Genomic DNA, 23,813 nt, shown 5'->3' on the forward strand with positions numbered 1-23,813 from the left:
GCATACAGCCAAATTAAACATTACCCACTATTTAGACTTAACAATTAATGATATGGGTTATTATTATACACGTAGGCTAGTCCAAATAACAGAATATAGCTATAATATGAGATGCGTTCATAAACTAGGCCATAAGCAATATTAAAATAATGGACAGTCCACTGTAACTTAAAGGTGAAACACATTTATTGACATTGACAAAAACAGCTGTCTGGATACACTAATGAATCTCCAATACACTTTTTAAAATGTTTAAAACAAACCTAACCCTTCAATTAGGCCAACAACCTCTGACCTCTTATTCTTACATAGGTTTCAGTTTTAGTAGGTTACTCGTGGAATTTATGGAGTTCTTTTCAGAAGCTCTGAAAAGCTTGCTTATATACACTTCTTAACTTATTTGTCATACACTGTACAACAAGTCTAAGTGATGCTAGCATACAGTCCCATTGTGCTCCCTGAAGTGACATGGATAATGAAAAAGTTTAGTTTAAAAAAAAAAAAAAAAGTGTTTTAAATGGTGATTTAAAAGGTGCATCTTAACAACAAAACTTCAGAAGCATCAAAACGAAATTCTGCCAGGCAGCCAGAGAGGGAAATTCATTTAAAGTGTCTTCACAGTATTCCATGAGGTATCAATTCACATTTTTAACTTTTTAGTTCAAATGCATGCTTAAAAAGAGGATTTATTCAAAGTATATTTATGTTAAAATATTACATGACCAGTACTACAAAGTACTAACATATATACTAATCATTTCATAATAACTAAACAGGTTAAAAAGTGCTTAAACAATTCTATTTGAAGTCAATTATGTCTTTCACATAAAGCTGAGCTATCACATTAAGAGCAGGTTCTCCGGGCAAGAAATCATGCAACAGGAATGATAGCAGCATCTATTCAATTGGAAAAATTAAGAAAACACTTCAGTCAGCAGGGACATTTCAATCAATAAAAAACAATATATGTAATCCAAAATGTACAACAATGACAGAGCTTCCCAGGTGATAACTAAGAGACATACTCACATAAACAAGTTTCTTGTTCTCCTCAGCTTCTTGGAAGATCTTAAACATTGTTTCCATATCAGTCTTCTTGAGTATAAGATAATTTGAATCTGAAAGTATTTGAAAGTATTGCTTCAGACATACCCTTTGCTAATGTCACAGTTTCTAGGCTGTATTAAAAAGCACCTCCTTACATTTGGTGTTGATGAGTTGTTGAGCTCGTTCTCTTGTGCCATTCTTCTCCTCTTGAGTCCTTTGAGGTCTTGAGTCCTTCGAGGATTGAGTACCCTCGGGCCACTGCTTCTCCCGAGCAGTGTCAATGTAGGATGCTACCTGTGCTTCTGTGGGATTCATTCTATCCAAGAAGCTATTCACTTTCCTGAGAGGCGCATACAAGGACACAAAACACTGTGTCAATAAACCTGATACTGATTTTATGAAAAACAACAAATAATATGAATATTAAATGGTTTATACATACTTCTTCACCAAAGGCATAACTGGTTTTAAAATAGCATCAAATATGTTGAGGATAAATGAATTACCTAGAAACAACAACAAAAAAAGTCAGTTTGTCACATTTGTGTGGGCAATTATAATGCTTATATTTTTCATCATGTAGTAATACTATGAAGAACAAGGACAGACCAGATATTTCTTTCAGCAAATCAAATATGGCTTTAGTAGCTTCCAGGTGTTCCCAAGACTGGTTAGTATTTTTCTCCAAATAGCTCGAGTCCTCTTTTGCCATGCAGCCTTGGTCTTTTCCTTTGCTCTTGTGCCTCCCAGCAGACATTCTGTGTAAAATTTTGTCTCTTTTACTTGTTTTGTTCCCCAGATGGGACCAAGAATCATTCAACACCGAAGAGTCTGAATTTTGATTGATTATTGTCTGATGCACTTTGGGAATCACAGATTTAGCTTTGGCCAGAAATTCATCAAAACTTTCAGCGATACTGGAGAGCCCACTGATTATGGTTCCAGATTGATCCCCGCCATCTTCTAACCCTTCAGATGTGTCATCATTGGCCCGTACAGGTTCATTCTCTTCAACCTGGTCAGTGTTACTGGTATTGGTAGGACAAATACTGTTGAGGCCGGAGTGATGAGGTTCCATAGCGTCTCCTTCAGTATGTTTCATGGCCTCTAGCTTATTCGTTATGACTGTAGTTTTCACATCCCCCGTGTTAGCCTCTGCAACCGGACTAAAGTGCTGGGAGTAATACACAGTCATGCATCACTTTGTCATATTGACATACATCAACCAATTAAAAATATTGACAGAAAGTGTCAGGTGTCATTTCTATCAAAATTGTATTCTGAAGAAGAAAAAAACACAAAACGAGCTGATGCAGTTTCCACAATGACCAGTAGATGGTGCTGTCTGCATTGATTGTGACAACTGCATGTATCTGATACAGATACATGGAACTCTGTATCTGATGGACTTTATCGGCATTATAGTTTGCCGTGACACAGCATGATTGGATCTGTTGTAAGCCTAATACAGTTAACTTGATTCAGATCTATTAATGTGTAATGTGTTTACATCGCTAAATATGCAATCTTGTATGAACACATGACAGTCAAAACAAAGCTCACCTCCTCTTCCTCGAATGAAGGAGTCAGGAAGTAGGCAATGCCGCTGACTAAACCCCACACTCCTCCACAAGGTTGCTCCTCACTCAGCAACTTGTCCAGTGGACACAGGAACTGAAACACGGGCTGACTGTGGCCAAACTGGGAATCTGACACCAGTTCCTGTTTTCCAGTGTATAATTTGTTACAACAATGCTCTTTATCCGTTTTTGTAACTTCCCACACTTGTTATAAAGAATTTTGTAATTGTCATTTTAAATAATGTGTACCTGAAGAAAACTCTGCAAAGTGGTCTTAGTTTCTTCTTGAAATGCTTCATCCAGATCCCTCCCTTTGTCATCAACTATGGCAGAAACCGATGGCAGACCTGACATGTCCTGCAAGTGACCCAGCATTCAACAGCACAGTGTTACCTTTGGCCAGTATTGGAGGTCAGGTGGTAGTTTCGCATTTCATTTATACATAAGTAGTCTGTACAAACTGTAACTCTTAGAATTGCCTTTGCTTGTAACACTCACCTGCCATCGGCTATGGAAGTGGAGGAGGTCTGTTTGTGTCTTCATCACATCCCAGTGAAGATTTTCAGGGTTGTCTCGTTCTTCTAGATGGACTGTGAAACATAACTCCTCATTCTCTTGCTGAACCTGAAAGATAACGATCAAGATGGTCAAACTTGCCGACTGCTATGAGGAACAACAGAATTCCCTTGATTTTGAACTTACATTCTTCACTGTGACATTCCAGTTCCCCACTCTCCACATCTCATAAGACAACTTAAACTCCATCATGTCCTCCTGGACACTTGTAAGGTAGGTCTCTAGGTCACTGTCCTCCTGACATTTAATAAGGGCAAATACAATTAATTAAGTCTGGTATTTTTCTTTACATCATTTAATATTAATAAAAAATAGAACAAACATCCTGTGTCTTCTTACACTTTCAGAGTCTGTCTCACTCCTGACAGAGCCCTCGTTGCTGCTGGCAGCATTACAGTCTTCATCAAGGGAAGCTGGACTCTGCTGACCCAGGGCCTTGAACATGAGCTCCTGCTCCTTCTTCTTAAGTTCCTTCTTCTTGGCCTTCTTGGACTTCATTTTTTCAAGAAATTTTGACCATCCTTCTTTTAATTTCTTACCAGCTGTATGGAGCACAAACATATCGTAGATTTGTCAATTCATACATATATAAATGTACATACTTATTCTTTAGCAATGGCACTGATGATTGATGATGAGCATACCTTTCGTTTTCTTTCTGGGGACATCCTCTGCATCATCTGCTGAGCTGCAATATACATTTCTTTAAACAAACGTGACCTTATCAAAAAAAAAGGGGGCAGCCGTGGCCTACTGGTTAGGGCTTCGGGCTTGTAACCTGAGGGTTGACAGTTCGATCCCCGACCAGTCCACGGCTGAAGTGCCCTTGAGCAAGGCACCTAACTGCTCTGGGTTGTGTGATTCACCTCACTGTGTGTTCACTGTGTGCTATGTGTTCACTAGTTCGGTTAAATTGGGTTAAATGCAGAGAACTGAAGTTCCCTCACGGGATCAAAAACGTACATATTCTATTCTTCTATTCTATTCTATTCTAACTCCTGTGTGCTGATAAGCATGTGAAGCTACTTACGCTCCATCGTCTTCAGACTCTGAGGAGGAGGCTCCGTCCTCTCTCTCTGACTCACAGAGGTCCTCCACAGATTGGCTGACGACCCCTCCATCCAGTTGACCCACTACCAGCTGGTTAAGATTGTCCGGGTCTGAGAGCCAGGTCACTAGCAGGTCTAACACTTAAGCACAGACACAAACAATTTATCAGTGATAAAAACATATTCAACCAGATCTTCAGTCACCAGTAATCACAAAAGCATGAATCAAACATAAGTATGGGGACCACTACTACTCGATGCACTAAGGAGTTTTGGTATAACACTATCATGCATGTCACGAATAAAGCTTGAACTTGGGTAGTATTGGCAAGGTTTTGTGTGCTGTTTAGTGAGGTCCTAAACAGCACACAAAACCTTGCCAATACTACCCAAGTTCAAGCTTTATTCGTGACATGCATGATTGTACATGTATAACAGCAGTGAAATGTAAAGTCTATCATCCCCAACCGTGCTAGAAGACCGAATAAAAAGACAACATAATAAATAAAATCATATACAAATAAAAACATGAAACATAGAACATGTATTGAAAAGATTATCTAAAAAATGCAGGTGCAAGTGCAACTTGCTACCTGATGTGCAATGGCCTGCCCCTAGACCAGGGTTTCTCTACAGGGGCGGGACAAGCTAGGGGGGCGCCGGGAGTGTCACAACTTTGTGTCGTGGTCAGAATTTTTAACATGTAAAACTTTCATGGTTTTCAAATCTTTTCAGTGCAACAATAGTCTAACTGATATACTGTAAATAGGCCTAGCATGTTTTCTAAACCCTCTACCGTCTCAGCTACTTTTTACTGTCTACTATGTTCAACTAGCGTCATGATCTCTATGGCAACACCGATAAACAGTGCTCAAGTTCACGAGTTAACAGTTCAATAGTTCATAAAAATGTACAAAAGCAGATTGCATTTTACCTATGTTCCAGAGGAAACCAAAACGGAACAGTAATGGGCTAATTTATTATGTAAATAGAGTGTGAGTGAGGTTGGTAATGGATATAGCCTCATAGGTGTAGCCAAACAAATGATTTCATTTGGATCAGAGGATCAGGGTAAGTTCAGGGGGGCGTTCAGAACCACTGCCCTCAGACCAAGTGTACTGCCTACAGAAAGAAGCTCTTCCCCAGTCTTTCAGTTCTGGCAGAGATGTAGGTTAGTGGCCTAACAGATGGTAGCCACTTGAAGACGTGGTTGGGATGGTGAATGCCTTTCATGATCTGCAAGGGTTGTTGTCGGTCTCCTGGAAACAGGGCACAGCAGTCCTGGTGATGCATTCTGTGTGCTGCAGTCACCATACCGGGCAGTAATACTGCCGGACACAATAGATTCAACAGCAGCCGTGCAAAATGTCTTTATCAATGCTGAGGAGATCTTACATTTCCTCAGCTGCTCCTCTGCTTCTCCTTCCTAAAGTCCACCACTACCTATTTTGTTTTTGAGACATTCAGGTTTAAGTTGTTGATCATTCACCATGATGTCAGTCTATCCACCTCTTTCAAACAGGCTACCAAGTATTGCTGTTAGAAATTAAGCCAACAATCACAGCGTCAGTAAACTTCCCAATGGAGTTAGAGCTGTGGGTGGCCGTACAGTCATAGGTGCAGAGGGAATAGAACATTGGGCTCAGTACACATCCCTTGAGTTGTGGAGGCGGAGATGTAGTCCTTCATCTTGACCACCTGCAGCCTGTCAATCACAAAGCTGTGGACCCAATGGCAGAATGAGAAGTTGAACCCCAGTTCTCTGCACTTGGTGGTCAGTGTAAGTGGAACGATTGTATTAAATGCCAAGCTGTAGTCTATGAATAACAGTCAAGTAATTTCCCTTGCCAATGTCCAGGTGAGAGAGGATGGAATGTAGGACATGGGTTATTAGGTCATCCGTGCTTCTTTTAGGGTGATAGGTGCATTAGAGGGGATCAAAGGAGCCAGGCAAGGAAGAGCAGATGTTGTTTTTAACCGGTCTCTCGAAGTACTTCATCACTACTGAGGTCAGCGCAACAGGGCGATGGTCATAGAAACAAGAGGGAACTGAATGGACCAGACACGCAGAACCATTGAGACAGGCAGAAGCATGCTAACAAGCTTAATGGTGTCAGCAGTCAGCAATGTACTGCTGTGATGGTTTTGCTTCATTTCCAAAGTGTGTCTCTACCCAGGACGCAGACCTGTATAATGCATATGGGGCATGACTGGTTTAGATGCCCTTCACGTGACCATACCATCAAAATGAACCTGAAGATGACGCCATGACTAGTTGCCTCATAACAGAATACCTCAAAAAGTGGTGCTTTAATAGCACCAATTCTAAACTGAATGCATGAGCACATTAATATTTGGATAGCTACACTAGTATCAAGTGATCTAACCCATGTAAAGCAATAGATGGTTGTCAGTGGAAAAAAGGAACCATTTTTGATAGTGGTGTGGTGGACAGTGTGGTGAAGGGCGAGGGAAGTCACACCTACATTCAAACTCAGTTCTCTCACTTACTAGCTCTTATTCACAGTTAATTTATACTTGACTATGTTAAGTGCAGTCTTGCTGGCCCACATGTGACACGAGTACAGTGACTGAAGTCAACTGTGTGTAGTTGTTGGTATAGTTCAAGAATAGGTTGTTGTCACTACTAGCAGTATGACACTAGAAAGTGCAAAGGGGGCTTCCTCCTGCTAAAGTCAACTCCAGTTACAGCACAAGCCAAGACATGCGCAGGAGGTATGTATTCAATTTTGGTCTCAACAAAAAGGCGTGAAGAGGCAGATGTTTCTACTCAAACTGACTTGCCATCCAGCAGGAGCAGCACCGCACTGCAAGTGGGGATGGTGTGAATGATTACCTCCTCTTAATGGCCTCTCCTGTCATGAGAACGGAAACATCAAGAAAGGGTTTATACCTTTTACAGCAACTACTTCATTTAAAATACAGCGGTAGAGTTCAAGGTCCCACAAGGTCTCCGGAAGGAGGTTCCGCACAAGGGCTTCAGAAAACACCCGGAGCACTGCCATCTCCTCCGCCTTGGAGCTGAACAGAGGGGCTCTGAGACCAACAGACACAAAACAGGAACCAAAGTGAGAGATAACAAAGGCAAATGCAGAACATATGAAATGAAAATGAGTCATCAAATGTCACAAACTACACTGAGTCAGGTTCATGGTGCTAAATAGGTCTAAAGTCCCAAATAGTATAGTTTTAACAGTCCAGTTAAATGAAATTTGCTGACAGCTGGTTTGAACATTTATGAAGCATGCAATCTCAGTTGGCATTGAAACTATGGTTAGAGAACAGATGAAAAGGCGTCATTGTCAACGTTTCCTGTATAACTTCCCTCTAAAACCAGCTCACCCTTTGGACTGCTTTGCATTGTGCAGGTGTTGTGTGAGGATGCGAATGCACCCCACACTTGCAGCACAAAGGTTAAACCCTCGTGCCCTACTGATGAGCCGATCAACAAACAGGTCAAACTCAGTCTTGAGCGCTCCATGCAGAGGCTGGCTGGTGATGACCTCGGGCACATTGTACCAAGGAACGACCGTCTGCACATATGCACACTCAAACACTGGGAGAAACAGCACAGCAAGGAGAATTACAATACTTTCTGCATCCACATGCAAAACACTATATCGCATAATCTATCAAGGTCAAGAATTCTAAATATCTTGCCGAGGCAGGTAGCAAACAGCTTTGTCAAAAATGCATTCCTTTAAAGAGTGAGAAAGACATATTGCTCACTACTCAGTGAGTTAACAGCTGTTTAAAAGGAGGTGGTCACAAACTCTCACCTTTTTGAAGAGATCTCTTAACATTTACATATTGCAACCCATGAGATGATTCCTCCTTAGTGCTGATCATACTGCTCCCATCACAACCGCATATTTTCTCCTCGTCAATCTCCTGGAGAATACAGAAGGCATTGATGCATTAGTTTTACTTAACTTATTCTGTCCGAAAATGCCAGCAAAGTGTTTGTAGTGCGGAGTTGACATTCACAGACTTGGCCACCTTGCTGAGAACCACTGTTGTGACAGTAATCTTATCATCGTCTGGGTATAGGGGCCTGTCATAAATCCACCATGCTGACAGGGAAAATGAAAATACAGGCATCCAACACTCTTGCAGAACGTTCTGTAGTCTTTGTTTTTCCCAAAACATAACTTCATTCACAGCATATCACAAGGAGGATAACATCTTCATGAGATTTCGTCATTATCATTTGCAGCCCACAGTAATTAAATTCTATTGCAAATAATTAACAGCGGTTCTTAAAATTAAAATAGGCTGCGTTGAATTCACTGCCATGATCACTTTCCCTGGTTGCGCTTTTCCATTTGTTGCCCTGTAGCTAACTTCTTCATATTGCGTTTCTCGTCCATGCAGGAAAACCCGACCAGACAACAATCACATCACACAACATTAAAGCGTTTCGGGCTGTGACTTCAGAAGCTCAAACACATCAACAAAGTAAAGGTTACCTGATTTGGTGGATTTTCAGCCAATTCGTCTGTCTGTGTACTACATTCAACGGACCTTTTGAAGATCTTAAAAGACAAAAGAACGCAGATAAACACGCCTAACTGGAGTGTAACTTCTCCGTAATCTGAGAAATACCACAAGAAGCCAATAGCCGTGGCAACGAGGACACGCGTGAAGTACATTGTTTAAAAAAATATTACGCTGCAGTCAATCTGCTACTTTTCTCAGCAAACTTATGCATTATTAGTTTATCGTCTCTCTCTCTCTCGTTCATCGCATTTTAAGGTGCAACTACCTAGCCTACTATGGCCGGAAGAAAATTATAAGTGAAAGACTCCATCCTGCCGCGTCAACATGATTGGCTCAAAAATCCTTTTTTTCTGTAAGTGACTGTCTAACGACCCCTCCCTCCTTACAACGAGATGGCAACGTCTGCTCATAATGGAGGCTACATACATATATTCTACAAATGTGGTATCTATTAAAACCACATAAACAGAAAGTTTGATGAGGCCTATAGCCTATGTTCAGATGAAGTGTAGCGCCACTCATGTTCAACTGACTTGGTTGGTATAAGATTCTAACTGCCACTGTTCTCACAGGGATAGCAAAAGTGCATAGAAAAAAGTAACCTATTTTCAAATAAAATGCCATAATGTTAGGTGCTTTAAAGTAAACCACAAAATTGCCATGCCTGTATCAAAATAAAACACGGTCTTTTGAAAATAATTTGTGTTAAAATACTAAATCACCTTGTAAACCTTCCATATCTATGTATTTAATCTATCATTACACTGACTCTCTTAATAAAGTGGGCAGTGTTTGAGAGCAACAGCTTTTCTCTACCAGGCATGACAATATGCAAATAACAGATTTGCAAATATGCTGACCTGCTTGTAACATCTCATCATCTACTGTGACAGAGATGTGCTCATAACTGAGCTTGTGAAGGGTAGCCTAAACTAACCACCTTGTAACTAACTGAGTAGCCTACTGTGTAAGCACTAAATGGGGTTATATTGACACTATTGGCATAGATATGGATGATACATGAGCTTGAATGACAGAGTGACAGAAATTGAGCTGCATTTGGCTTAATATTAAACAACGACTCTTGCTTTTCACCTACAGCTGGATGGGCTGGTAGAAATTTGAGGGGGCCAACATAGTAAAGCAGTCAAATTGGATCAAAATTGTCATAAATACAAGACACGCACAGACAAATTGGTACAACCTATTTAATTTCTGCAGCCAATAACCAGGGATAGGTATAGGCTATTTCTGATAAAAATAATTTAAAATAAGTATTTAAAATACAAAATAGTGTGTTGTCATTTGTATCTTATTTTGTTGAATAAAATAGCTTCGTATTTTGTAGCAAAATAACTTTTTGTAGCTGCGTGACAAGTGCAAAATAATGAATGTAGCCTCTGACTGGTGCGGACTTGAAATTTGCCCAGAGTTGTTGTGGTCAGAACACTGACATTCAGGAATGTAGTGTAAATGTTGTGTAAAAGATGATCCAGTGCAACACACACAACACAACCTCAAATGTCTTGATCATTTTGATAATCAATTTCTTGAGAACTCACCCAATAGGAACACATGGAACATATGTAACAATTTGACCCATGTATCGGTTAAAGCAACATGATGAAAAAAATGCATTTGATTAATAATTTGCCTAGACTTGTTTTGCATCGTATTGTTAACTTTAATCATCCAGTCGGATCACTGGATTGGTTATAGCTGACTGTTGCTCTATGCTTTCATGTGCCATTACGGTTTGGTTTTGTTTGTGTAAAGCACATTAAATGACCTTTGTGTGAAATGCGCTATAGAAATAAACTTGACTGGACTTGTAGTCCATACCTATTTGTGCAGTAGGGTTATGTGTGTTAGGTAGGCTAAACCCTCCTCCTGATGCTCCTGATGAAAATTCTGGACATTTTTCACATATATCTGTTTCTCAAAGTCACTGAGAGTGCCACCTAGCTTGAGTTTCGGCCGCCATGATTTTTAAATGATTTTAAATTAAATAACAAATGCCCTAATTTCAAGTGTATTCAAATAAACTAAAATGCTGTATTTTGTATTTTGAAAGCTCTAAAAATACTCTTTAAGACGACCGTCCAAGTGTGACATCACTTTGCAAACCCTCCATATCTTTCAATTTGATGTATCCTTCATCAGGGCCTACACTGACTCGGTTGATTAAGTGGACAGTGAGTGAGACCAACAGCTTTTCTCTGCCAATGAGACATACCATACCTGCAAACAGTCAACAGATCAATATGCTGACTTGCCTGTTACATCTCACAGCTTAAATGCTTTATCAGAGATGCCTCAAAAAGTCACTAACTGAACTTGTCAAGCGGTACAAAGTGGCTCTTACATCGTCAATGCATGCCCAGATTGAGCAATGTTGCAGGATATTATGCGTTCCAATTGGATGATTAAAGTTATTATTTTTTATTTTTTTTATTGTGTTTTAAGGCTAAAAGAGGCAACTTGTTCCAAGGGGACCACATATGTTCCATGTGTTCCAAATAGATGAGTCCTCAAGAAACTGATCATTAAAATTCTCAAGAAACTTGAGGTTGGTGTTTGTGTGTGTGTGTGTGTGTGTGTGTGTGTGTGTTTGTGTGAGCAATGTACACGTTACTTATCTTACACTGAATCATCTTCCTGAATCTCAATGTTCTGATCACAACAATTAGTCAGCACAGTCAGAGGCTACATTCATTGTTTTGCACTTGACACTAAACTACAAAAATACACACCTATAAAATATTCATTTACCTATTAACACCTATTTGCTACAAAATACAAAGCCATTTTCTTCAACAAAATAAAATACAAATGACAACATAGTATTTTGCATTTGAAATACTTATTTTAAGTAAATGTATTAGAAATACTGCCATATCCAATTTTTTCTGTTTCTGTTCTGTTTTGTGTTTTTGTCAATTTCGATCCAGTTTAACCACTTTGCTTAGCCTGGCCTCGTCCGGCTCTTTCAGGAAGTGAATAGAGTCTGGGAACTCTCAATTGGGAAACGGCTGCATCATTTGCATCGCGACTTTAGAATCATTGGTCCAACCTTACCAATCACATTGATCAGAGATTCCTAACGTTACTTCCTACTTCGCCTAAGCTTTATAAACTGACAAAAAACAGCATCAACAGTCAGGAAACAATATATGTGGGTCCAACTTTGCTGTAAATACATTTCTGAATTTTTTCAACTGCATTGTTTGTAGTTTGCAGTTGTTGCCTCAAGCCAATAAAATACAAATATATACATGTATATTTTTAATGTATCATAAATACTACCCATCCCTGTGTGCTCCTCATGTCTTAATAAAGAGTGGGCCCAAAATATCCCCAATCCTCAAATAATTACAACAGTGGTGTAAGAAGACTTCAGGAAATACATTGATAAACCTTTTCTTTGTCTCATTTCACTGATAGTGGTAGGATTAGATGATTCAGCCACCATGTTATTAGACCAAGGAACATCTGTGCAATAATGGTTTTAATCAGCATCTTTAGATAGCCTATACTGTACTGTATATCACACAAGTCATTTCAGAAACATAAGTCTTTTGTGCGTATAGAACATGAGTGGGTGAGGCAAAGTGCTTTGGGAGATGTTTTGCATGTCAGTTTGATTTATTATTTTTTTTCCTTTATTTTTTGGGGGTTGCTTCATGTGACTTCGAACTGCATGTGGAGCCGCAGGGAAGTTATGGAGGGAGAGCAGTGCCACGCTCAGACCTGGGAGACCGGACATTTCCGGATCTGTGGCAGGTGACCTCTCATGCTGACTCGGGCAGTCAGGAATGAGGCTGCATGGAACCTTTTGGAGCCGTCCTGGAGCCCTGCCGTTGACTCTCTCTCGACCAGGACCTCTGCCTGGCGAGTGGGTGAGGAGGCGGTGGTGGAGGCTGCGGGCGAGGTTGGGCAAGACTGGGCTGTCGGCCTGCATGTGCGGGAGCCCTGGGCCTGGGAAAAAATAGCCGTCTATTCTGGTTTCACTTGTGGTTGCGGCGGGATGTTGAGCGTCATGGTGGCACGGGCCAGCACACTACGGAACTTCTGGATGATGGAGTCGGATGAAGAGTTCTCATCGGTTCCAGCTTTGGCCACTGCCTCCTCTCCCTGTGAGGGAGGAACAGCTGCCTCCCCTTCCTGTTTGCTGTTTGAGGCGACGAGCAACATCATTTCATCACCCAGGTGGAACACATCCGTACCTGGGTCTTCAAGGAAGTGCAGGGGCGAAGAGGACGCCCCGCTTCAGACAGTGGCGGGAGCGAGCCTGCCCTGGTGGGGACGGCTGTGAGCTGGGGAGGATGGGGCTACTAGACTTGCACACCTTCCTGTGGCTCCATTGCCACGCAGTGGCTGAAGGCAGGAGAGCACACCCGCACATCCAACATGCCGGATCTTCGGACCAATGATGCCTTTACAAACGCTTTCATGTTTGAGGGATGATACGGCGACAAGGCTCACGAGGGGGACTTGAAGGACGGCCTTCTGTGAGAGTTACTTTGTGGCGAGTGGGAGGCCTTCTTTGCTGGTTCGAGGATCCTGGAGGTCGCTGAACAATGCAAAGAGGATGAGTTTATGGTGGAGCTATCTTAGGCTATATACTAGCCTGGAAAGCCCAGACCCTGGTAATCTTTCAGATTAAGGGTCTGGCCACGAATTATGTAATGGCCCAATTCGAGGAGCGGAACCAAGCATGCATTTGAAAATCTCACCGCACACAATTGGATAACACTATGACCAATGTTTACTCTGACTGATTCAGGACTTTGATGCAATTGGATAACACCAATGTTATGACCAATGTTTACTGACTTCCAACGTTGCAGCTGTCATCATCTGTACAGCTCACCTCTGGCCCGCCTAGGCCTATATCAGATACATCGATGTGGCTGGTTTCCCTCGATGCAAGGGGCCAAAGTAAAGTGCATCATTGCTGATTGCCAGTATAGACACAATTCAAGTTGCGAGAACTCTGGATTTTTATATACGGTAAGGCACACAAAAAAAGATGGAGATCGGTTCAATTGATGACATCATGCGGGGATGACTTGCTATTGGTTAATGTCAAGTAAAGTTTTCCAGCAACATTGCACTTGTTGATATAGTGCACAGAGATAATTATCTTTTGAAAGATGTATCAACCTTGGACACATAAGGTGTGTCCGAGGTTGATACATGCAACAAAGCCAGTCAAGTTATTTTTTAGGACAAGAGACTCTGCCACCATCCTCAAATTCAGCAAAATTTGAGTGTTCACACTATCAAACAACTGTCTGGAACAAAGCTAACATGCCAAGTCCCAATCCTTTAGGCAGCCAACGTCACAGTTTGTAGCAGAACTTGTGCCAGAACTCTGCGCCAAAGAAATTACCAATGTTTACATTTTCATATGGCTATGGTGATGCATGGATGCATTCAGAGTAGCAATAGCGAAATGTTGGTGCAAACCCTTTTCGTTTGTTTGCATTTGCAAATACAGTTCAAAAGAGAAAGAGGAAGTAATTTGTTGATTATTTTTGGTATTCTGATTAGCTAACGTGGGCTTAAGCTTCTTGTTGCGCGACAGGTTTGGCATGCATGCTCTACACGGGTTAGTGTAAAAGAAAACTTTTCTATAAACTGACAGGTGTGCAGGATGTTATTTTTGAAAATGGTGAAGGTAGAGGAGGAAAGGTCCAGCTTCAGAAAGTAAAAATGTATTGGTTCTATATGTGCACTTAACACATGATCTCACTAATTAGCTGCTCTACCTAGCTGAAGAGTTGTGCTAATTGGAATGAGAATTTTAATGAATGGTTGGCACAGATATGTGGTAGGACTTTTACTTTCTGAAGCTGGACTTTTCCACCTCTGGTGAAATGTTTGCTTCTGAAAATAGCAGGCCACGCGCAAACGTGGCCTGAAATGGGATGGAGGCACTCGGATGGATATTCAGGTAGGAAACTTGCAAACAGTGTCTTCAGGATTAGTCTGTGTCTTATTTGGTTTCTGGATTATCATTAAAGGCAATAATTCATAATATATTTTTCAAGTTTCAAGCCATTTCTTTATGTTTGATTTCAGATCTGAATGTGGTATTGAATTCCCCATACAGTATATTAAAAACCTTTTCATTTTTGATAAGTTGACACTACACCTCATCCCCTGGATATGGGATGTGTTGATATGGCCCCTGGAGACCATCCTAGGCCCTACGGTTCTCGAGACAGGCGCTTCTCGGAGGCGCTCTCCAGTAGCCTGCTTAGCACCGGACTTTATCTTAATTGAAATTGAGGTCTGGACAAGTTTCACTCACCTTCCATTTCCAAGGGACATCACCAACAGGCACAGGATTAAAATGCCTCTGGACGTCATTGGATAGACCCAAAACCAATCAGAACAATAAAGGAGATGACATATGCGGAAAAAAACGTCTCAATAAACAAGCATTTTTTCAAAACTGGTTTTTAGGAATATTGGAAATGGGAGTGAATGGCTTCCATACCAGGCGGATCTGTGGAGCAAATTCAAATTTGTCAAAGGTTCGTCTGGGATCTTCCAGGCTAGCTTTCCAGAGGGCAGCCACTTGAAAAGATCATGGTCAGGGGGGTAACAGTCATGGGGGTAACAGTCCTACATGATTTTCTTTGCCCTTCACTGGCAACGCCTGGTGTTAATGTCCTGTAATCCAGGTGGTTTGGGCCTGGTGATTCTCTCAGTATAATAGAGTAGAAGGTCTTCTGCAGCTCTGTGGATGAATTTCCTCAGCCTTCAGAGCACAGTAGTTTGGAATTCAGCAACCCTCAATTCCCTGAAAATACCTAACTCGAAATACCTTTGCCACATTTTGTCACATAAGCACATTTTCAGAAATTCTGCCTAGTCTTAGATAAAAAGAAAAATGTAAATAAATGGGTGGGTGGATGGATGGACAGATAGATAGGCTAGATAAATAGATAGATAGACAGATAAACAGATAGATAGATAGATAGATACAGATAGATAGACAGATAGATAGATAGATAGATAGATAGACAGCTGAGACAGCAGCAATCACGTGGCACATTGTTGAAATCATGAAGAAGCCAACACCTCCCAACAGTGACAAAAGAACTGATTTGAAGAAGTGATTTGCAACACCTGAAAAGCTTCGGTGGTACTTCTACAAACCCCAAGGAGCAGAAATGTGCTTAAGTGAAAATGGCAGTGTCTCATTTGATATTGTTATACACATAGTACAAATCACAGCATGTATACAGGAACATTTTGAAGTTCTTTTGTCACTTTTGGAATTGGCCACTTCGAGGCACCTGTGCTAAGCTAGGTTAGCAATGGGTGCATCAGACCGAGTAACAACACACAGAGAGATGATAAATGAATAAATGAATGAATGAATTAATTAATATATGCTTTTTTGATCCCGTGAGGAAAATTTGTTTCTCTGCATTTAACCCAATTTAACCGAATTAGTGAACACACACAGCACACAGTGAACACACAGTGAGGTTAACCCGAAGCAGTGAGCTGCCTGCCCAACCAGCGGCGCTCGGGGAGCAGTGAGGGGTTAGGTGCCTTGCTCAAGGGCACTTCAGCCATGGACTGGTCGGGGATCTAACCGGCAACCCTCCGGTCACAAGCCCGAAACCCTAACCAGTAGGCCAAGGCTGCCCACTAGGTGCTAAGGGTAAGTATCGACTTCTCTAACTCTGGGGAATATGCATGAGCTAAACACAGGCTGTTGCTGAATATAGGCACTGTGGAATCGTTCTGCACAGGCCTTCAGGACCCTGGAGCTAATGCCAACTGGACCTGCTTTGCTCTGACAGTTTCTCCAGCTGCCTCACCTGGCTGCTGGAAACAGGCTGATAGGGGAGCTAGAGGAGGGCTCTGTGTTTCCTGGTGCAGGGGAGGCTGCTAATGGCACTGTGTTGTAGTGGTGATGATTGGGAGGGTCGAGGAGGTGTGAGGATGCAAACGCTGGGGAGGTGGGTATGAGTGTGTATGTGTGTGTGTGTGTGTGTGTGTGCGTGTATGTGTGTGTCTGTGTGTGTCTGTGTGTGTGTGTGTGTGTGTGTGTGTGTGTGTGTGTGTGTGCGGAACATGTTAAAAAAAAAAACACACACACATTTAGCTCATTGGCTCTGTTTCCCTCAGCTTGGGTCCCTTTCACTTTGAACCCAGTGATGGTCTTCAAACCACACATCCCTTGTGTTGTTGGAGCTTACTTACTCCCCAGCTTTGTCCTACTCTCTCAGATTTATTTTAAATTCTTTCTACACTCCTCAGTTAGCTCTCTGTTCCCATCCCTAAAGGCAAGGGAAAAGGATGGTAGGAAGAGGGGAGCATACATGACAGATAGATAGATGGAAAAGTCACCGATGAAATATACTGTGGAATGGGACTGTGAATGTTTTTTTTTGCATTTCCCCCCTTCTGTGTCATTTTCACTTTATTTGTATATTTTATCTTTAAACATTTGAACTAAATGAAATCCATGCTGGATATTGAGTAGATCACTGGCAGCTAAACTGCCTAAGCTTTTCCCACAGGGTCTGGTTCACTTTTTTCTCTTCTTTACAGTAAAGATGACACATTCACTTTTTTATGTTGCACATACTCAACACTAAGGCAAAATGTAGAGGGGGATACAGTAAAGAGAAACTGTATTATACTCAATAATAATAATAATAATGGATTTCATATTTTCAATTGCATGTAGGCTAGTACCTGTAGAAATGAAACTGAGTTCCAGTATCTTGTGTTTCTAATAAAATAATAATAATAATAATAAAAAGATCTTGCATCACACCATTGATTGATAGGTAGCTTGTAGGTCACTTTGGATATTTTTTTTTATTTTTCTATTTTAAGTTTTCTATTACTGAGATTATGATCATTTACACATTAGGCTATGCCAATTATGCATATTTTCCAACATGGAAGTTAGCAACACATTTTTTTTTCCCCCTTTTTTTTAGCAATTTGAAGATACCGAGGCAAAGCCTGTTTTTTGAGATTCTAAGTAAAAATTAATTAAATAAATATTTTTTATGTTGAAATGATCAGATTCTACTGATGATCTCATCATTGCACCTTTCTTAAAATCTCACACTTTTTTACTTCTTATAATTTCAATTTAGTATATAATTTCCACTTTGTAGGCTTGTCTTAAAGCTTCGTCTTTGTATCTCAAAAGTGACAAAAGGCTTCTAAAGTGAAGGATTATCACTAATCAGAGGAAGAAAAATGGTTATTTCCCCTTTTTGACAGTCGTGGGATATGTTATATCGTTTCCCAACCACCAGATGGCGAGCTCCTACAATACATAGCCTAGGCCTAAATTCTATCTTGATCGGAACAGATTTAGCAGCGTCTACGTCGCTCTTTTTGGTAGTTAAAATCGAATTTAGCGAAGCCAGTGTCCTCGTCCATAGTGGAAGACATCGAATATGCAAAGACGTGATACTTTGATAGCCGAATGCTGGAGACTAAACATGTCTATTGTCTACTGTCTACATAATTCAGTCATTGCCCATCCAAATAAGGAACTTCCGGAAACAAGACAACATTCTTAACCATGTTGAAACGGGGCTTAAATTACCCAGTTTGAAGTTGCATAACTTCAATACGTAGCAGTATCACAGTTGTAATTGGATTACAAACCACCGCTGTGTTGTGAACATCGTTCTTTCAACGTTTGAACGTTTCTAATGTGTCCGATTTAAAAATAAATAAATATATATATATATTTTAAAAAGTGTCTGCTGGCACTGACGACGGATAGGGAGAGAACGCCATACGTAGTCTATTACCATCGGCTAAAGTGCGTTATTCCTCAATTTCGAACATTTACTAGTCTACGCCTAAACTGGTAGGCCTACTAACTGGCTACCTCATGTCAGATTCCATGTGGTAATCACGTGTGGTATACCCACTACGCATCATGCCATCTTGAGAACCAAAGCATGTTTTTAAATAGTAGGCCAGACTAGTGGAAAGGGGAAAAGCTGATATTCATACATCATGTCACGTTTGTGAAATTGCAAAGGGATCAAACACTGCGTTTGTCCCTTTAACTGGACTGCCGAGTAATCGGCTCAAGTCGTGTGATCCTTCAGTAGGATTTGTTCTTTGCTATCTGCACCCGCTGAGCTCACGCATGATGCATTCCACCTGCACAAGCCAGTGGACACTACAAGGACATGGAATTCACAGGGATGCCCTTTAAATTGCTTTCAATTTGTCCCAGGCAAATATATATATATCAAGTCTATTTAGGTCGGCACCACCACAAACACAACTATTTTATTGTAACAGTCATCTGACGAATCCTTGGGAATTCAGGATTCGTCGCAATATCAGCTGGTGACCTCAATTCATTTAGAGACGAGGCCTACCACGGAGAATGCACTTCCTACACAGATAAAAGTGAAGTGAACGGTGATCCCAGCTGAGTCACTAATCCGTGTTAGTAGGTATGAAGTGTTCAGCCTGCTCTAGAACCCAGGCTCTCACTAAACACAAAACAATCTCATTTTAATTTCATAAAAGTGCCTTACATTAGCCTATAAATTGCATAGTAGATAGGCAATACTAGGTGTCCCTAGAGTGTGTGAATGAGACAATGGCCATGCATGACAGCACTAGGTCTGTGGCCGTATTGGTGTTAGTTGACAAGGTGACACAGCTCAAATTTCAGCATAAGCTTGTGGCTAGGTTACATCCAGCAAGCAGGTACCATTAGATGTAGCAGCACCCCCATCGTGCTGATGGGGAATAGGCTTCGGCCAGTTGCAGCTGTCGGGATCATATGTCCAAATCGGCATTTCATTCATTCCTCACTAGCAACCCTGTACAGCCACATGGACAAACTTGTCAACACCCAATATCTCAACCTAAACAGAAGCGCTCCTATGGCATTTTTTAGAATTGTCATTTTAGTCCAGACACCAAAGGTAGACTCCATCTAGTGCATTCACCCAACACAAAGGTTAAACTACAGCCAAGCTGAAGGCAGAAAGAGGCTTGATAGAGATAAAATGTATATTTAGACGATGGCGTTAATCCACTTCACGCCATAGCTAATCCCAGTCTCATCACATGATACTACTACAACCTGGTAGAAAACACAATCTGTAATGCGTGGCTAGACAACTGCAAAAGGAAACAGTACATTTAAATAAACTACCGCATCCATTCATTTAGATGACAACATTTAACACTTGTCCAACGACCTGGATGGATTACACCCTGCCTGGTCGAAGCCTTCACAGCTGCCTTTGGCTGAACACCAACTACAATTTTTGGAGGGCAACCAAGGTTTGGAGTTTCACTTCAGGAAGTGACACCCGCTTGTGCAGTAATGTCACAACGGTCAAGCACTACACTTTCTAAACTCATCCTTTTAAAGATCAGTTGTGCCACAAACCACATTAAAGTCTAGCCAAAACACAAATCAAGGGCAAGACTTAAGTAGGTTCAGTAGGTTGTCTTTATTAAAGTGATGACTAAAAACAGACCGGCTGGATGACAAGGTTGGAGTACCCGGCGTGGTTGCTTAATCCTGGGAATGACAATGTGAATGGGGAACCAAACAGAAAAGAAAAAAGGGGCCAAAATGACAGAGAAAAACCAATTCCCCCAGTACAACTAGTAAACATACTAGTTGGTCCCTATAAATAAGGCGGAATTTGACAGTCCTTCCAAATGTACAAGATATGTTACAGACACCTCACAACATTTATGGTGGACATAGAAAAGGGTTTAGAGGACTTTCTTCAGCTCATCATACAAGACCAGTACGAAGGCACCGCCCATGCCTCGCAGAACATTGGACCAAGCTCCCTTGAAGAAGGCCTTGCCGCCCTCATCACGTGCAATCTTCCTCCAGCAGTCCATTGTGCCAGTGTACATGATATCAGCTGCAATGGGAAAAAAGCATGATGAGTTCATATACCTCCCACAGCACAAATTATGCCAATGCCAAGAGAATTTAAGTCAAGTACCTCCTTTGCGTCCAGACTGCATCATCATACGACGACGAACGGTGTCGAAGGGATAGGATGTAAGACCAGCAACAGCGGTTACAGTCTGAGCAATTGCCCAACTGACCACAATGTGAGTGTTCTTGGGATCGGGCAGCATACCTGCGGAGATAATAAAGAGATTTCAAATTTAAATGTAAAATAATTATTAAGAAAGAATTTTTTGAAGGAAGAAAGGGAAAACTTACCCTTAGCGGTGTCGTAAATGCCGAAGTAGGCTGCTCTGTAGATGATAATGCCCTGAACAGAGACCCCGAAGCCCTGGTACAGACCCTTCAGGCCATCTGACCTGAAGACCTTCGCCAAGCAGTCGGCCAAGCCATTGAACTCTCTTGTAGCTCCGGCCTTACCAACATCAGCGGCAAGACGGGTTCTGGCAAAGTCGAGGGGATAGACGAAGCACAGGGAAGTGGCTCCAGCAGCACCACCAGAAGCCAGGTTACCGGCAAAGTATCTCCAGAACTGGGTGCGCTTGTCAACACCATCAAGGAAGATCTTCTTGTACTTGTCCTTGAAGGCAAAGTTGAGGGCCTGAGTGGGGAAGTATCTGATGACGTTGGCAAGGTTACCTCTCCAGAAGGACAGGAAGCCCTGTTCCTTGGGGATACGGGTTATGCAGTCCACGATTCCCTTGTACTGCATGTCCGCGGTGATCTGTTTGCTTGCATGTTGCACCTACAAACCAAAAGTCAAAGAGTCAAGAGAAGGCATACCTGAACTCAAACATGTATGTACAAGACGAGGAACAATTTAGAGACTCCTGTTACCTAATGCAGCCATAGTATATTTTTTTCTGATCTTCTACCGTCAATTAATATAGGCACACTGTTAGTTGGCTGGCTAACCATTAGCTAGCCAAGCTATCAGAAGTTCCACAACTTAACCTGCAATCTCAAGATGGAGGTCAACCCTCCACAAGCACACAAGGGCGTCGCGGTCTAACCGGGTCAGTAAGCTATTTGAACTAAAACGGCAAGGAACATGGGACATACTCGACAACAAATTGTAATATGCCATGTTAGCCAGTGATTAGAGGACTAAATGTTCGCGTAGGCTGGCTAACGTTAACTGTTACCATTAGCCAAATGCAAGCTAACATTAGCAGCATCCTTCTACCAAGACAATGAGATTAGATTACATCTTCAAAGTTAAACGATAAAAATGCAAGACAGAGTATGTTAATAGGGCGTCACATGTTAAACCTTACACCCAGACTTCAAATGACCAAACATTAACATTAACTTCCACATTCCTTTCGTCAAGAACAATTAGTTCCATATCTGCGCTAGCTAACCAGCTAGAGTTAGCTTCCTAGGCCTTTTCACACTGAGGCCTCCCCCTTCCCACGACCTTGGCCATTTGTTCGCTAGTTCGCTTGACTTCCGATATTGTGAACATAACGCAAAGCTCATTGGAAAGAAACAGGTCGAATTTAAGTAGTTTACAGCACCCATGTACAATTATTTCACAGCAGAGACTACATTACTATATTCTATACACGTCTGGCTTAGGATCAACCACGAAACACGACGTTCCAGTCAACTTTAGCAACTCGTCTTAAGCTTAATTGAACAGTTTCAGCTTGGTTGCCTTTTACACTCCTGACATGTAAACGTTAACTACCCCAAAATAATCTAATGTTAATGTACCTGAATGCCCGCTGTTAACTGAGGTCATAGCTGCCACATAGATTTTAGCTGAAAGTAGAGTTTAAACTGAATCTGCTGGCAAACCAACCCCTCCCACTCTACGGCAAACGAATGTCTTAAATAAAAACACAACATTAACGTTAATTGTGCACTTCATGGTTTCGAACTATGCGGAATAGACAATTATCAAAACGTGAAAGAACACTTCCATTCACGTCAGTTGACATCAACTAGCAGTACTATGTGCTAACTGCAATAGGTAAGTTCGTCATTCATTAGCGAGCTACCGCCCGTTACGTAATGACGGACTTTGTTAGCCCACTAGCTTTAGCTATGATGGCTAACGCAGAGACGACCGTAAACGACATGCCTCAAAGTCATCACCTCTACCCGCTTGAATGACAAATCGAGAGATAGGACTAAGTCATATGAAAGCCACAATGTAATTCAACCACCCAAATGCTTCACTGAGTGACCTTGCATTTGCCAACAGATTAGAGTATGGAAGCAATAGAATACCATTTGAATCAAACCACCCACTAGCACAACTTCACGTTGGCTAACGTTAGTTAGCTAACAAACTCAATATTCTCATGTTACCGGCTTACCTGAAGAAGCAGCTTCACTCTCTCAATGGGAGCAACAGCTGTTTTGGAGATGGCAGCAGCAATACCTCCAGCCAAGAAGTCCTTGGCGAAGGACATCAGCATGGTGTCGTTACTCATTTTCGGGCGATTTCAGATTAACCTCGACACAGGGCAATGTTCCTTCGCCTCGACTCTGGGCTGGTCTGCCGGCTCAGTCGAAATGGCCGATGAACAAGTTTCTGTACTGATTTAAAAAGTGCTGAGTTCGCGAGACAAAACGCGATCTCAGGCTCGAGCATCTATTGGTTGTTTATCGGATGTGGGTGGGGGATAAAAGAGGGGAAAGGAGGGGAAAAATCTTTACGAGATTTATCACAACTTTATCCTCAGATGTTTTAGTATCTCAGCAACCACTCAATCGTACAAGGCATATGATATTACTGATAGGGATTTGCTGTTAGCATACCCTTTTCTCCGTCACAAGACGCGAATAATGCGCTTTGTTTTTAAAACAAATTGTTTATCTAGTTCCTATGATATTAAAAACAAATAGAACGTAACGTCATAATATTAGTGAATGATAGTCCAGGAGGGTAAATCAGATGGTCTCAAAGGGACGGGGGATTTTTCACCTGAGACTTTTTCACGAGAGCAAGGCAGCGGCCATAGATGACCAGGAAGGTCAAAGCGAGTGTGCCCTTGACTTGTCACTGCATTAAGGTTGTGACAAAGATATGTGACAAAAGGCTTGTATTGA

General features: G+C 41.6%; 2 protein-coding genes across 4 annotated transcripts; both read right to left on the reverse strand.

Moving 5' to 3' along the window:
* Positions 1 to 168: 168 nt before the first annotated feature.
* On the reverse strand, positions 169 to 9,057 carry si:rp71-46j2.7 (uncharacterized). 3 transcript variants are annotated; one of them, XM_062525020.1, is made up of 17 exons: positions 8,743 to 9,057; positions 8,053 to 8,164; positions 7,616 to 7,829; positions 7,167 to 7,309; positions 4,234 to 4,393; positions 3,848 to 3,891; positions 3,543 to 3,745; positions 3,330 to 3,440; positions 3,126 to 3,251; positions 2,877 to 2,984; positions 2,611 to 2,769; positions 2,016 to 2,221; positions 1,657 to 1,805; positions 1,490 to 1,553; positions 1,203 to 1,387; positions 1,030 to 1,118; positions 169 to 897 (listed from the first exon to the last, which is right to left on the reverse strand). In XM_062525020.1, the coding sequence occupies exons 1-17, from the start codon at positions 8,923 to 8,925 to the stop codon at positions 799 to 801; spliced, it is 2,355 nt and encodes a 784-aa protein (XP_062381004.1). In that variant the 5' UTR covers positions 8,926 to 9,057; the 3' UTR covers positions 169 to 798. The 3 variants fall into 3 exon arrangements, with proteins under 3 accessions (XP_062381004.1, XP_062381003.1, XP_062381006.1); XM_062525019.1 differs by having other exon boundaries at positions 1,657 to 2,221; XM_062525022.1 differs by lacking the exons at positions 7,616 to 7,829; positions 8,053 to 8,164; positions 8,743 to 9,057 and having other exon boundaries at positions 1,657 to 2,221; positions 7,054 to 7,190.
* Positions 9,058 to 20,249: 11,192 nt separating this feature from the next.
* slc25a5 (solute carrier family 25 member 5) lies at positions 20,250 to 23,283 on the reverse strand. Its single transcript, XM_062523983.1, has 4 exons — positions 23,078 to 23,283; positions 21,009 to 21,495; positions 20,782 to 20,922; positions 20,250 to 20,697 (listed from the first exon to the last, which is right to left on the reverse strand). The coding sequence occupies exons 1-4, from the start codon at positions 23,192 to 23,194 to the stop codon at positions 20,540 to 20,542; spliced, it is 903 nt and encodes a 300-aa protein (XP_062379967.1). The 5' UTR covers positions 23,195 to 23,283; the 3' UTR covers positions 20,250 to 20,539.
* Positions 23,284 to 23,813: the final 530 nt, after the last annotated feature.

Source organism: Sardina pilchardus, chromosome 21, assembly GCF_963854185.1.
Source record: "Sardina pilchardus chromosome 21, fSarPil1.1, whole genome shotgun sequence".
Taxonomy (NCBI): domain Eukaryota; kingdom Metazoa; phylum Chordata; class Actinopteri; order Clupeiformes; family Clupeidae; genus Sardina; species Sardina pilchardus.

Excerpts from the sequence above, each read along its gene's own strand:
- si:rp71-46j2.7 (XM_062525019.1), bottom strand. The coding sequence starts at position 8,925 with ATGTACTTCACGCGTGTCCTCGTTGCCACGGCTATTGGCTTCTTGTGG. Across the intron at positions 3,892-4,233 it reads GAGTCTGAAGACGATGGAGC|CTCAGCAGATGATGCAGAGG; the intron begins GTAAGTAGCTTC and ends TGTATATTGCAG. Across the intron at positions 898-1,029 it reads AGAACAAGAAACTTGTTTAT|ATGCTGCTATCATTCCTGTT; the intron begins GTGAGTATGTCT and ends CCAATTGAATAG.
- slc25a5 (XM_062523983.1), bottom strand. The coding sequence starts at position 23,194 with ATGAGTAACGACACCATGCTGATGTCCTTCGCCAAGGACTTCTTGGCT. Across the intron at positions 21,496-23,077 it reads GAGTGAAGCTGCTTCTTCAG|GTGCAACATGCAAGCAAACA; the intron begins GTAAGCCGGTAA and ends TTTGGTTTGTAG. Across the intron at positions 20,698-20,781 it reads GCAGTCTGGACGCAAAGGAG|CTGATATCATGTACACTGGC; the intron begins GTACTTGACTTA and ends TTCCCATTGCAG.